This window comes from Ammodytes marinus (assembly GCF_949987685.1).
Source record: "Ammodytes marinus genome assembly, chromosome: 4".
In the NCBI taxonomy this organism is placed as follows: domain Eukaryota; kingdom Metazoa; phylum Chordata; class Actinopteri; order Uranoscopiformes; family Ammodytidae; genus Ammodytes; species Ammodytes marinus.
This window is the reverse complement of record NC_137233.1, coordinates 22,555,676-22,570,932: the sequence shown is the minus strand read 5'-3', so window position 1 is coordinate 22,570,932 and position 15,257 is coordinate 22,555,676. Positions and strand designations below refer to the sequence as shown.

The 15,257-nt window shown below is 39.4% G+C and overlaps 1 protein-coding gene across 1 annotated transcript in view; it reads right to left on the bottom strand.

The window, feature by feature from the left end:
- itpr1b (inositol 1,4,5-trisphosphate receptor, type 1b) overlaps window positions 1-4,052 on the bottom strand; it is a gene marked incomplete at its 5' end in the record, with an annotated part of 93,072 nt that extends 89,020 nt beyond the window's left edge. Inside the window, 2 exons of the mRNA XM_080026491.1 lie at window positions 545-615; window positions 3,961-4,052. Of these exons, the coding sequence (XP_079882617.1) occupies window positions 545-615; window positions 3,961-4,052 (163 nt within the window). The remainder of the gene's footprint in view (window positions 1-544; window positions 616-3,960) is intronic.
- Window positions 4,053-15,257: the final 11,205 nt, after the last annotated feature.

Here is a 15,257-nt window from a genome sequence, read left to right as displayed (position 1 = left end):
ACAGCATTTTTTTAAAATGTAACCTTGATTCAACCAAAAGAACATCACTGAGGGGCACGTTGTGACGTAGTGGGTAGAGCGTGTAGCATTTGGCTCCGGCCTTGTCGCAGTGGTCGCGGGTTTGAATCCGACCTGTGGCCCTTTACTGCATGTCATCCCCCTCTATCTCCCCATTTCAACTCTGCTCTTGAACTATTAATAAAAAGGTTAAAAAATATCAACAAAAAAATCACTGAGTTTAAAAATATGCCAAGCTTTATGGTTGGCCACTGCTAATGGGAACTCGTGTAGCACATAATTGTGGTAATCAAGTTATGCATACCTGCCTCTAACTTCTAAACTACATCTGACCTGTCTGAAAGAACACCAAATACCATGTCTGAAAATGTCAAAATAAAAAAATAAAACAACTTTGATCTAACCTGCTGAAAAGTAAAACTGTGTGACATCAGCTCATCACTGATGTTATATACATTTCAATCAAACTGCCTAAATTCCTGACTTGATATAGAAATCAAGATATGAGGTTATTTTGAGGCCTTACCTCGGAATTTCTTGGGTGGGTTGTTGAGGTCGCCTGTGTCTGGTTGCACCACGCAGCGGTCATCCACAAGCCTGGGGGACACAGACATTGTTATGATGATGAGTCATACACTCAAGCCACATGAAGCTTCAAATAGACTTCAATACACACTTCAAAAGCTTTGCTTTTTTATAAACAAACAACCAAACTGGTACTGCCATTATAACACAATTGTTATGCTAATGAGGCTAATGATTTATAATGTAAAAAAAACCAATCTGAGTTAGTTAGAATCCATTCAGTGTTGTGCCCAAAATTTATCTTTTTGAAAAATCTAATAAAATCATCAAGTTTTTAGTACAAAAAATAGTAAAGTACATTCTCTATCATGTCCAGTCTCTATGTTCTCTAGTCATTCTTTTTTACAACAACGTATACACCGTCGACATTACAATGAAAAAAACATCACATACAGTACATTTCTTGAGCCTGAGACTCAAGAATGGAATTGACAAGGACTGCTGCTGTATTTGCTGTGCATATGACACCTTGTATCCCTCACGGTATCTGCTTTTTACTGATTTAATATTTTGGTAATTTATCAAAAGGCTGTGTCGAACTGGTAGAATCTTTCCCAATGTTTTCTTTTCTAGAAGGTCCATGAAGATGGACGTACGGTGGGGGATATCTTTGGCTAACATACTGCCATGATGTAAGACGATTCACTGTTGTGTCCATCTGTCTTTACTGAGCAGGACAGTGCTGTTAGCTGCTTAACCATCTTTCAACACCTGGCTTCCAAGCGTTTGTCTTATATCAAGTAGCCTGAATTGTTTAAACCTCTTCTACCCATTCAGACAGACCAACGACTGAGGGGATGTGGTTGTGCACAGTATGTCTGAAGTAGGGCACAATTGATAGATTGTACTATTGTTGCACCTGTAAAATAAACATACAGGTATAAAACATAAAACAAAATTCAACAGCACTACCTCATCATATTCTTCTGTAGCATTATTAATACACTTTGCTGCACAATTTTCCAAACAATGTACAAAATATGTTGGAAAAACACCATTTATTTGGCACCATGCATGCCCAGGATAGATAGTAGATCAGCATACATAAAACACTTCAGTAGAATTCTCTAGCCGGCCCAGTCAATTCCATCTTTTTATAGCAGGGCAGGACTACTGTGATGACAAAGGGAGGAAGCATATGGTGTGAGAACCTCCTCTATAAAAATGAAGAGCTTAAGCCTTGATCACACTGATGCACTGATGGGCCAAGGTCCAGAAAGAACAGGCGTTTCAGGGGTCATCCGTGTCCAAGGCCAAAAGGAAACCTCCTCTCTTGCATTCTGGTATACAGCGTGAGAGCCACTAGTGGTGTGGATGTGAGTAATAGATTCCTGGAGTAGGACTCGTTACAAATTAACTCAAATGGTGCACTCCATTTTTATTTTTTATTTTTTTAAATGTATGTTTAGATTAAAGTCCCTCCTTCGCTCGCTTCCGAAAAAAATACATGCACCAAGAAACAACAGAAACTGAAAGCTTCTCGCAGCGACTTTAAATTGTATTATTTATTTTAATCACTGTGGTTTTTATTTGAAATGGTGACTTATTTTCGGTATTTTGTTTGCATTATACGTTGGGTAGGCTATATTGACGTGCATTGTTATCCTGCAGACATATGGGTTCTCAAAATAGATATTGAAAATCGAGTACGGCCCTTGAGGAATTATTGCGAACCCTCAATCTTGGAATACACTACTGGTGCCGACTTCTCATAGCGACAGCCCAGTCTCCCGGCATCAAGATGTTGGGTGACATCCTCTCTGAGCCAGCAGTGGTAGATGCAGCCATCTCTTAGGGGTCACATTAAGAACTCTGACATCAGTGCAACAATGCTATTTATAGACACGTCCTCTAAGCTCTTGTCTTTGAGCACTGAGCAGCAGCAGTGAGAGGGGGTTTGTGGGGAAATGATTACTCAGCATAAAAATACCTGATGGGAAATTTTATAAACGAGCTCTGCCATGGTGGCGGCAGTGTTCAAAGCTGTGCACACGTTTTGTTGCCATGGCAGGTGACGCACACCACTAAACTGTGAAAGAGCCAGGTTTGTGAGATCCCTCTAGGAGGGAGGGCTCAGCGTGGAGCGGCCTGTAGTGAGTGGCAAATTGAATAGTGACAGGACAAGAGGAAGGAGATTGCAGCTATTACAAATGAACAACACAAATGCTGCGCTTATTTTCGTCTCGATACAAGCTTGATGCAAGAAAAGAAACCCTGCGTTCCAATACCCATACTTCCACCATACTATTTTGTCTGCCAGAAAAAGATGTATGATGTCACAAAACATTCATGATAAATGCAGTATGCCAAAAAAAATTAAAAATACCAGGATGCCCTATTCTATCCAATTGCAGTTTGTAATAAAAACCAGCATTCTTAAGTACGTAGTATAGTAAAAAAGAAAAAGTATGTGATTGATTTGGGACACAGGGATAGTCTGGGAAAATGAAGCCGAACGTGCCAGGTGTCCTGCCAGATATGCTGGATAGAGACATCGATGGTCATCCATCTGGCTGCATCTTATTCATGTAGCTCCCTGTTATTTCTGTAACTGTCGATCGTCAGCATTAATTTGCACATAATGAGATGAGCTCTGGTGCAACTTATTGCCTGCAATTAGGGAGGAGGGAAGATGTCAAGCACTTAAATAAATGGTGCTTGGAATGTGGCAGGAAGAAACTGGATACATTGAGAAAAAGAGTACTTTATTACCGCAGAATATCAAGGGAATAAAAGGAAAGCAATGACTTCTGCAGCATCTTTTTTCTGACTTCTGAAATACACTAGATAGGGGGCACAGTTTTTATTGAATGGTGTCACCAAATTCCAGCGGAGCACATAGGTTCTGCCTCATTGAGCTTGAGTCTAAAGATGGGTCAGTCCAGATTCATTTCGAGGGAAGGGGACACTGTGTTTCAAGAGAGGTATTCTGCAATCTTTTGTCTCCCTCTGTATAAATTCCAAGTCAATCTTTACATCAGCATACTTCAACTACATTCTCGCATCTGAAACAAGTTTTTTGTTATTTCTAAAAACTGGGTTCCACTGTTTCACTGATATCGAATCACCTTCTATTCAACCTAAGTGCAGGACCAAATGGGTAACGCTTATGTGGACACTGGTGGTAATAACCACCAACCAAACAGAGGATTTAAATATATCCATTATACGAATCAATCCATTATTATACCCCATACACTCTCTGGATCAAAAAACGCAGAAATATAGATCATTATTTGAGTGACTGTGTTTATTTCGTAGCCTGTTATGGTTTTACAACAGCCCAAGCCCATCAGGAAGACAGTGTCATGATGTAGTGGGGAAGTGCAGTAAAGTGAAAGGGTCAAATAGACTTACCCTAAAGTGCTGATAAATCCACAGGTGGAGCCCTCTGCATAGAGGGAACAAATGTCCCCAATATGGAGGAAACTGGACATCTTGTCCGACATGGTTCCTCAGGGTTGACTACACCTACAAAAGATTGACACAAAAGTTCTGTAAGGCAATCACATAGAGCAGAACCCAATTATTCAATATTAAGCTCAACAAGTCAATTAAAAAAGGTGGAGTCAGCGATTCAGAAGTATGCTTGTCAAAACAATTTTTTGTCAAGATCAGATGTTAATACATAGCCTATAGGCTCTGAAACTGGTATGTAAACAAAGGGTACGTAAACGGCTAACATCATGCCAATTCACAGAGCCTAGATTGTGTAAAAACATTGGATTCTATTTTCAGTGCGCACAAAATACGCACTGGTAGCAGACCGCGAGGAGAAATTGATTTTTGACAACAAGCATTCTCCATAATCACCGACTCCACCTGTAAATGATAAACAACAAATGAACCAATGACAATTAAGATAGACCATTAGTGGTGTATGCCATATATTACTAGCAAAGGTAAGCATTTGCTTGTTACAGCTTCCTGTTCCTGAATAGCCGATGCATTGAGTTGAAAAGATTTGTCATGATCATGACTTCTATGACTTTGACTTTGCTATGGGTGAGGTCTGTAGTCCAGTATTAGCCCATCCTCAGAGTACCAGTAAGATCACAAAATAACAATTTAAAGTAATAACCTAACATGATACATTGGTCATAAATTAGCTATAAAGTAACTGTTTGCCACTCCACGGAAGTTGTTAAACCGTAATTTTCTATTTAATGCATACATTTAAAAAGACATAGACTAAAAGCCATTAATGAATGCTTAACTTTACAGAATTCAAATTGTTAAAGTTTACATTTGCCAAAAAACACCTCCTGCATCATATCTCATTATTAGAATTGAATAAAATAAACCCTGCCAAGAAAATGGAAAGTTTCTACATGTTCACCGTGCTAGTTTAGCTTTATGAAACCCATCCATGTACATGAATGTAGGTCATTTAGTCTGTTTCCAGGTCGAGAAAAGTAAAAGCTACGGGAATGAAGATGACCTCACTCAAAGAGTTCAAGTGGTCATAGTGGTCCATCCTTTGACCGTTGACACAGACGCTGCTCTCGGTAAAACCACCTTAATTTAATTTGTATCATTATTTCAGCTTCAACTTTGACTTTGACATTGACATTGACTCACAGTTTGCTGCACTGAACAGTCAAGTGAAAAAATATCTTTCGCGAAGAAATCACAAAACAGGATATTTTTCATTTGGCATTCGTCTTTTCCTACGAATATTTGTGTGTGTTAAGCTGAAGGTCATATTTAACTAGATACAGTTGTCCATACAGACAAACATTAAGTTTGTTTTGTTATAGCCCATTGCCACAATGGGCTAGTAGGCTTATTTGAATAAACTATTATTTTGCCATTTCAAATGGGACAAAAACATCTGCTGGATAATTTAAATGTCAATTCAAACCGCCGTTTTCGTTTATCGCACGAGCTGCAGCACAACAGCAACAAATGAGCGCGTGGGCTACTTCCTTAACAGGGATGCTTACAGCTCATTGACAAAATGAACAATGTCCCAAGAGAAAACAACTGTACATAGATACGGACTTTACCTGACAGAAATGAAAGGAGGCGTCAAAGATAGAGAAGGAAAGAAACGTGTGATGAAGTGGGTCAGCACAGGATAATTTCCACAGCGCTATCCTCGGTTAAGTCCATGGTGGTGGAACTCCAGGTAAGAGCAGGCTGAGCAGCGTTATCTCTGACAGCTGAATGCGTCCTCGGCAACAATCCGCTTCTTACCTCCTACACATGTCACTGAGGGAACGCCCCTTTCGTTTCTATTTATACTGCAGCAGAGCTCTCTGGGTAATGCAGTTCCCACGCATTTTAATCCTCGCGAGCAACGCCCGTAATAAATAAACTATGCTCTAGTTCAAGGAGGCGTTGTTATCTTGGGGGGAGTCTTTATTTGATGTAACTATTATTTTGTCTTTTATTTTTTTTATTAGCCTACATTATTTTATTTAATAGTGCAATAGCCTACCCTACAGACAGGTGACCAACACTAACGGGCCTATATGACACGAGGAAATGGGGAACTACATCAAAACGAAACTAACAAACAAATAATAATTAATTAATTTATTAATTTATTTATTTATTTATTAAATCATTATTATTGTTATTAATCTGTAGATCAGAATTGTTCATCTTGGAGGAGGCTAAAGTGGTGGAATAAAATTAAAAATATTAATTAATATAATATTCTGTGTTTTTAACAATATTTGTGTGACTAGGAATTGCTATTTCTGTCTTTCTAATATTGACAATTAGCAAATGTTAGCAAAGAAAACGGAACATGCTAATTAAGATGGTGAATACATTTAAATATCGGTACATTGAGTATGTTTGAAGACATTATTTGGCCCAAAGCACTATATTTTTTAAGTGCAGCCTCCAGTGTGGCTGTAGACTTATAAGCTTACACTTCTGTTATTGTAGTAAGTAGGCCTAGATGACATCAACATTTAACATCTGTGTTTGATCATGTTTGTCTACAAAGAGCTGGTACAAATCGATCCTTTTAATGCTGGCTATCACATATTGTGGACTGTAGTAATCATTTCTCTGAATGATCAAATTCATGTGGACTGGAGGTTGTTGGCAATGTATATTATTTCATCTTTATGTTGTCAAAAACAGAAGCTCTCTTACAGCCTGACAAAGAGGGGGTCATGCTGTGCATGTCCAACTGTGAAAGGACACAAGATAAAGACATCAGATGTGGGTGCTGTCTCCTGTCAGAAACACTGATGCGGACACTAGTAATCAGACTTTGATGAGGATACTGCTATCTTTTTTTTTTCTTTTTTTGCAGGGAATAGCATAGTATATAGGCCTACTTATTCAGATAGATAGCATACTGTGTTTTTCTCTTCTCCCAATACCACCCGGTTTCTAAGTTTGTAACATAAGATTTGGAGACCTCCTTCTCACAACTTTGAGCGATCTGGTTTATATGCAACTGACCCATTAAATCAAACTGACACATTTTCAGTCACCGGAATTGGAACACTCTCAGAGTAAAATATTCAGAATCATTGCACTACCTCCCAAATAATTTGCCATATGAATAAAAGCGGTCCCATTAGATATTCCAAAACAGTGAATAGGCTTCACTCCAATTGCTCCATTAAAAACCTGCATACAGTAAATGTGTAAAAGCTTGATTATTCATAATTGTTCCTATTTGAAATATCAATGACAGAAGGAGAGACACAGGAAGAGTACTTTCATCCCTAAATGGGTTCAGTGGCACTAACCAAATCCATTGATGTGCTGTTCATTTGGTTCTTGGCTAGAGAATCCAGAGGGATATTAAGAGTGGAGTAAGTGGGGTTACACAAGTAGACATTTCCATATAAGTGCTTTGTACATTCCACATCTGCTTTTCACTGGGCAGAGTGAGGTCTTTCAAGATGGAAATGGACGAAGATTGCTATGTTGTAGGGCTGAGGCCAAACAAAACTATAAACCGTGATTCAAATTGTAATACTTTCAATGCTGGAGTGAAGAAAAACAACACTTAATATGCACGCAATGCCACTCTATGTACCGCTAGACTCTCCCGATTTACTGGTTGTGCAATAAGTCATAAATATAAAATTACATCACAAATGATATCCAAAGTACATTAAAAAACCCTTATGTAAAATAAATAGACTATGACACACCCTTTCTTGAATCATATTGGATGTTAAAGGAAGGATGAAGGATACGTTATTTGTCACACATACGAGCACTTGTGTCTAACTGCAATAATATCAAATTCATGACATATCAGTATCTTATAAACTAACCTTTTAATCCCCGCAATAAGTATTTCCAGGCTTTGGTTACATTTGACATAAGAGAAGTTAATTCCAGATCACTGAGTACTCAGTTGTCATGGATACAGTGTACAACTGGCAACCTTTCTACCAGCGTGAAAAAGAAAAATGTTTTCTGTATTTTGTTTGTGAGTGTGTGCACATGCGTACTGCGTGCATGTCTGTATGTACAGTATGTATGTGTATATATATATATATATATATATATATATAATGTATACACAAGCACAATTTGATTTGCAGCTTGGTAAACACAATACATCTGTTATTCTCTGGATATTTTGGTCAGTGTTTTGTAATGGTTCCCTGCCTGAACTTGAAGCTCTTGGCCTGAGGGCTTTGTCCCCACACACTGCATGGATGCAACGGACCCATTAATATAGATAAACGTGTGTTGATGTGTGATTGCTTTTCCACATAATGCAATGTTCGTGTACAAGCAGAAGCGCAAGTTCAGTGAATAAATACAGCACAACATCTGCATGCCAGAAAAACAGCATAACAGCAGATATGACAAACTAAAGTGACCATCCGTGTGGGTGAACAGATTGTGAGATTCATCATTGTGCATGGATAACAGTGAGTATTTCTTGTGCAGTCAGGCCTTCCCTGAGCAGCGATTGTGTGGGCACAATGCTTGGTAGTTTTCTTGTCTGAGGCCTTGATATAGTCCTCTGAGTGGGCCATGCCCGAAAACTAATCCTCGCATTCATCAGAAATGTCAGAGTAGCACTAAATATATTAGGAACAAAGAGCCTCTTGTGATTTCATTAATCCACGTTATTTTTTTAAATTTAATATCAAAGATTAAGTTCCAAAGTCCATATAAAGTGTATAGTCCTGTTAAAAGGAGAGCTGGGGAGAGGGTCTGTAAGAATGTGGTGGCATCCAACATGCTTTTCTGTATCTAGGACAGTGAACCACAGAAGACACAATGCCTCTGGGGGTGAGAACCATAGAAAGTGGCTTATCAGAATAATGAACTTCTTTTAATTTCAGTACTCTCCCATCCACAGTTGTATATTATTCTGTACAGGTTATTCTGTTCAATGTGACATTTTAATCTCTGTTATTGGAGTTTATTGGACAACTTGAACGATGAGTCAAGGCTTTTCCCAGAATCAATATCTAACATACACCAGATCACATTGTGATCACAGAATCATCCGACATAATGTAAAAAATAAGGTAGCATATACGAGTTGATTATCTTCTGCCAGCCTTTTATGACTCTGTGACAGGGGCAGGATGTCAACAACAGTCTGTTGATGACATCACGTCCTGTAGTCTCGAGTTGGCAGCACAGTCAAACTTTGAGAGGATTTTAGTAGCCTACCCTCAGATCCTAAACAGGACTCAGACATGGCCGGATGAATTACCACAGAGTTATCAGCCCCTCCCAAGAAGCCCTGCATGAAACCATGCTTGTCAAAGAAGCTTCCTATTTTTCTGTTCCAGACCACAGTCAACCATTGATTGACTAATGGGATAGGAGACATGCAGCTATACCACCCTTGCATAAGATACACAGAGTACACTTTATGTTCATCATGCAGTTTGATAAGGCAGATCCCATCTCCAGTCTTGCCTGCAGGACAACAGGTATTGGTATGGCGACCGTAGTATAAAGTACAGATATGCCTCACTAAAAATAAAAGACAATTATGCTGGTAAATTGTCCTGCATATTCCCAATGGAAACAATCTGATTAGTCCAGCTGCAAAGATATTCTAATTAGGCCTTGAGATTTGGTGTCATAACCAATATAGGAAAACATGTGCTGTATCTGTTCAATGTATGCCAATCGGCATGAAGAAGTGTATGGGTCATAAAAGTGTGAATGTTAAAATTTCTCTGCGACTTTTACATGATTTTCTGTCAGGCTCTCACAACAGGCTGAGTACAGAAAAGAGAATTGATCAAATAACCAGCTACATTCAGCTAGCGCCATCTTCGTAAACAGCATGCACAGAGGGGAGGATCCCTTCACCACGTCCCCTTGGTTTCGCCATAATCGATATGTCAGACCATACACAGATGTCAGGGAAAGTAATCTGCTAGGTGATTACTGGAGAATGATACGAGTCAACATTATGCATAATGTTGCTACTGTTTCATGCTAATCCCACTCAAGGAGGACGATTTCCGAGGAGGCAGTGGTCTGAACTCACCTATTTAACCTGCAGAACATGACCTGTTGTAAGCTTCTTTAACTGCAAGTAATCCATTGGGATCAGCAGGGTCGGAGGACTCGTACTATCACTACACTATAGAACATAGGCCTACCTGGTCACCAAATCGGTATGTGTAGGTGAGTATTAAACAGTTCTAAATTATCATTGAACAAAACAAACATAAATGCAAGAAAATGGTTCTGACTTCGACAGATTGTATAATTATACTAATTGATTCACACTTTTGCACCTGCAATGATTAATCAAATATAATAAAATGATATTCAGACATGTAAAAAAAACAATTCCTTCATATCAATAACATGCAGTGCATATCCTAACAAAAACAAAAAAAAGTCTGCGCTGGATGCTGCCAAGTCGAGACAGGACAGGTAATGGGATTGTCCCCAGCTTAGCTTGCACATAAACACTTGGGACTGACTGTTTGTGAGTGAGCTGTTGCACAAGGTTTAAAAATCTGTGCCATTGTAATCACTCACTCTATTAGTCTCAGCCTGACATGCACAGTTAGTGTCTTCCAACAATAGCTACACCATTGTCAAGTGCATTACCATGCCTCACCAAGCACTTGGACTCCGCTGGATCCTTTGAGGTAAGATTGGGTCATTCTGCAAGATTGTGATTGCACAGGGACATAATGACAGTGGGTAAAGCAAGGGAAATCCTGGGGCGTTATTAGCTTATGACGAAACCCTGCTTATTGAAGACACTGTTGTGAACATAGTGTCGTCGGTGTAGTTGAGAAGTATGTGTATGTGTAGGTTTGTGCCGCGGTGAGAGCAGCTGTGGAGGCGGGTGATCTCCTGGGCTCCAATACTTCCTGCTGAGCCCGCTGCAGGTGTCCTGGGCCAAATTTAACTTAACATCTGTGATGGGAGGAGGCAATTTGAAAAACCCTTCTTTCTCTAACACTAAAGTGAAACTGCAAAATACAACCTGTTCCTGTCTGAACAGGACACGGCATAGTAAAAAACGGACTGTTATCACGGTTGTATAATGTAAAAATCCTTATAGATGCTGGAATTAACTCCAAATTTTGACTCCAACATGTCACCATGTTCTTCACTTCTCAGCCAGCATCATGTCAGTCAAAAGTAGATAAATATTTTTCAAATTGGACTTTGAAATGCCTTTTGACAGCTGAGCACTGCAGATATTTCTTTCTTTCTTTATTTGATTTGGCTGCAGGATTCTTAGCAAGGACATCTGCTCCCTCACCGGAGATGTGTTCCATATTTGGAGTGCCAGTTGTAATTTCTCCACTGGTCACTAATCCTGAAGTAGTGCTTCTATCTCAATATGATGCATGGCTCTCATAAGAAGGTTTATCTTTGTATCATTCATCCTTTCAAGCTACACTTGGCAAGACATTTAGCTGAAAGTCTTATTCGCCTAAATCAATGTAGGGCTGTAACAGAGGGATCTCGATCCTGAACACATTCCATTAACGGGAATAAAAATTATTCTGATTGAATAAATTCACTTAAGTAAAAATAACTATCTAAAGGAAACCACCATAAGCTACTTCAATTAGCTAGCCAGTTCAGCTATTTATTATGAAGATTGATATTTTGTCTTTCAGAGTTAGTCCAAAGTGTCACTTTAAGTAGCCTACAGTATGCACTCACTAGAAGGGACTAAACTTAGTGAAATACTTATTTAGTCAGGTCTCTTTTTGAAATGACTTGAGAAACTCACAGAGTTCCGATTAAAGAAGAATGTAGGGCCTACAATATTTGATCTTTATCAGTCTGGACATTTTGGTGTAGGATGTGTTTCCTTTCAAATAATTACTTTCTTAGTTACAAGGCACAGTTTGTTGGCATTCTCAAAAGAATACCATTACTTAAAGGTGCTGTAAGCGGAATGATTCTTTTAGCTAACTTCCTGTCAGTTACTGCAGTTAGCAGTCCCCTCGCTCGTCCCATACGTCACCACATTAATGCACTGCGGTCTTCAAGTTATCTAGCATCATCTCAGATCCATGTGTGTGATAAAACATGATAAAAACAGACATTGGGAAGGATTTTTACCTGCTCCGCCATTGTAGGCGCATAAACATTCACCCATCTGTTGCTCTGGCGTGCACCGGCAGTGAGACCATGAGTGAGACGGGTGTCGGTTTGTAGTGTTGTCTTTTGTGATTGGATAAAAATTTCGGGATCCTCCGTTAAGTTTATTTGCCGATTACATGTAGAGCAGCTGACTGAGAGATCGATCGGCTTTATGAAACGCGCACATTATGTAAGTGATCGCTGTAGGAATAAATAGCGATTTAACACGTATATTAACATAAATAAACCGCTTACTTCACCTTTAATGACATGTCAGGCTCCGGCATCTTTGACATGTTTGTTTTTGTTCAGAAGGGGAAGTTCACCTTGTGTGATTAACTGGTGGTTGCTAGGTGACCATCCTGGAGAGAAGCTACTCATTTGCAGCCCTGCAGCTCTTCAACAGTCAGGATTTGAGAAAAAGCCTCTGTGCACCTCCACTGCTATTCAAATCACCTCCTGAACACACAGCTGGTTGCCATGGGGATTCCAGGGACATCTGCCTCAAAAATGACATGAGTCATACATTTGAAGAGAGACTGTAGTAGTGGATTTGGCTAAAAGGACAGCGGAATCTGGTTTATCACAGACACAACAAAGATGGCCAAATGAAAGGATTAATGGCTGCGTAATAGTGCTCAAAATAAATGTTTAATCTATCGGTAGCAAATAAAAATGGAATAAGCCCTTACCCATAACATTTGTTTAATTTGGTTTGAGAAAGGCCTGCTTTTTTTCTCTGCATAATCTCTGTCCTAGTTTTCTGTCAGGCCACAGCTTTATCAACACATGGCACTACACTGATAATATACTGAGCATCCGCATCTTTTACAAAAAAATAAAAACAATGATTAATGTGTCTGATCACATATACCTGCAATTTTAAAGAGTTTAAAGGGACCATTCAACATTTTGTCCTATAAACTTCTGTATTTACCAGAGTTAGATGAGAATATTGATACCACTCTGTCTGTTAAATATGAAGCTTATGCTTGCAGCTGGGTGAAATGGCTAGCCTGAAAGTGTCTCAAGGTAACAAAATCATCTTACCAGCATATCTAAGCTAAAATATTAGCACATTGTTTAATTTGTTTAATAAATACAAAACCATCCATCCCCTCATCATGTCTAACTGATCCCTTAGTTTGAGTTGTTAATTCCAGAGTGAAGATCAGATCAGGTACAATGCAAAGACCAGCCCATTTTTGAAAAGCAATATACCGGTAGGTCAAAATAACATCTTGTGCCATTTGCATCTTCACTGGGTGACACAAAAACCAATCAACTTGACAGCGGTCTCCAATCGGCAGAGGGCTTCCAACCCCCTCCATTTTGTCTCTCTCAGTCCCTGTGTGGCTGGGGCACTGGTCCCAATTCTTGATGAAACACGGCCTCCATCCTAATTAACCCAGATGTGGATATTAATAAGATGAAAGCAGGTCTAGACTAGAAACAGGGCATATTGAACGGAGAAAGTCCTGATTTCAGAATGTTCACACAAAAGTGGGTCACCTTCGCCCCTCCTGTCAGGGGAATAGGGTCGGTTTCTATATAAAAATCACCCCCTGGCCCTTTTTAATTGGCCCCACCTCTCTTGAGGTTTGAGTGCGATGAGAAGCTGAGAATATCTACAACATCTGACAGCTATAACTTTAAAGGTGGAGTCAGCCATTCTCAAGAACACTTTGTGTTTCATAATCCCTTTGTTAAAATCAGTGAATATCTCTTCACAATCTGCTACCTGTCCCTACTGTGTGTGCGCTGAAAAAAATCCAGTGTTAATTAACAGTCTAGGCTCCTCTGTAAATGGGCATGTAGCTTACTAAGGTGGTCCCCCTTTGTTTACATACACATTGTTTACATACATGTTTACCGAGCCTAGGCTGTGTGATTTTCTTTTGGCACACACACGGTACGGACAGGTAGCGGATCGTAAATAGATATTACCTGATTAATGACAACATTGATTTTGACATAAAATGTTCTCCAGAATCGCTGACTCCACCTTTAACTGAGTATGTTTTGTTTCTGACTGGAATGACAAAAAGCTTTGTCAACTATAAGGAGTACAGATCAATTCTGTAGCCTATGTGGCTTTTAAAAGCAACATATCGATTTGAACATTATTCCGGCTTTCATCATGTCAGTGTAAATGAGTTACCTTCCAGAACCAGGACAAGATGACAGATGCAACACTCTAAATCGAGTACCCTATACAGAACAAGCATCCCCTGATAGATGACATTGATTGCACAAATGACAGAACAGAAGCGGATGTCAACAAGTTTACTCTCCCAGAAAAAAATTAAAAACCTGTTGTCTTGAGATGTAGGTTTCATTGCATCATCTTACACTGAGTGGGAGAGAGTAGTGGCAGTTCTGGAGACAAGCAGGGGGCGGAACCCTGAACAGGAAACAATGATGGGCATGGACATGACTCATTCCGCTAATTGTGTAAATGGAGCCACCAACGTGTTGCATTGTCTTGTTCTAATGAGTGTCTGAATTAAACAAGGATTTCAGGGACACTGTAAATAGTCCAAGGCAAGAACTAAATAGACAAAAAAAGCAAAATAGAAAAATCAGGAGAAAAGACATCAGGCTTGACAAAAATATTTTCTCCATCAATCAGAAACACACCAATCTCTTCACATTCAAGCTATAGTGCGTCATTTCTGTTTCTCCTTATTCTGAGGAATTACAACAACTGTCACCTATGAGGTAAGCCTTTTTTGATGGAGCATGGATTTTATACCTGCTGTACATCCACGTTTTTTTCCAAGCAGTAGAATCGACGACTGAAACATCTCTTGGGCGCTTCTTGGGATTTGACAGGGGGTGACAAACAACTTCTACGCTGCCATACTGAGACATAGAAATTTGTGGAGCTGATAGGCTTGGTCAACTTTGTGTCAACCATTTTGTTGATGGCTTGAATGTAACGAGTCATTGGCATCTCCCAGTAAACATGGAGCGCTAGAAACCACTTACTTCCCCAACAGCTCTTCAGACCAACATAGCTACTTGATGTGAAAGTTTGTCTTTGTGTGTACCATGAAAAAGTTACGCACCAGAGCTTGAAGATAAAAAAAACTTTTTATTTAGTTTAGATTACT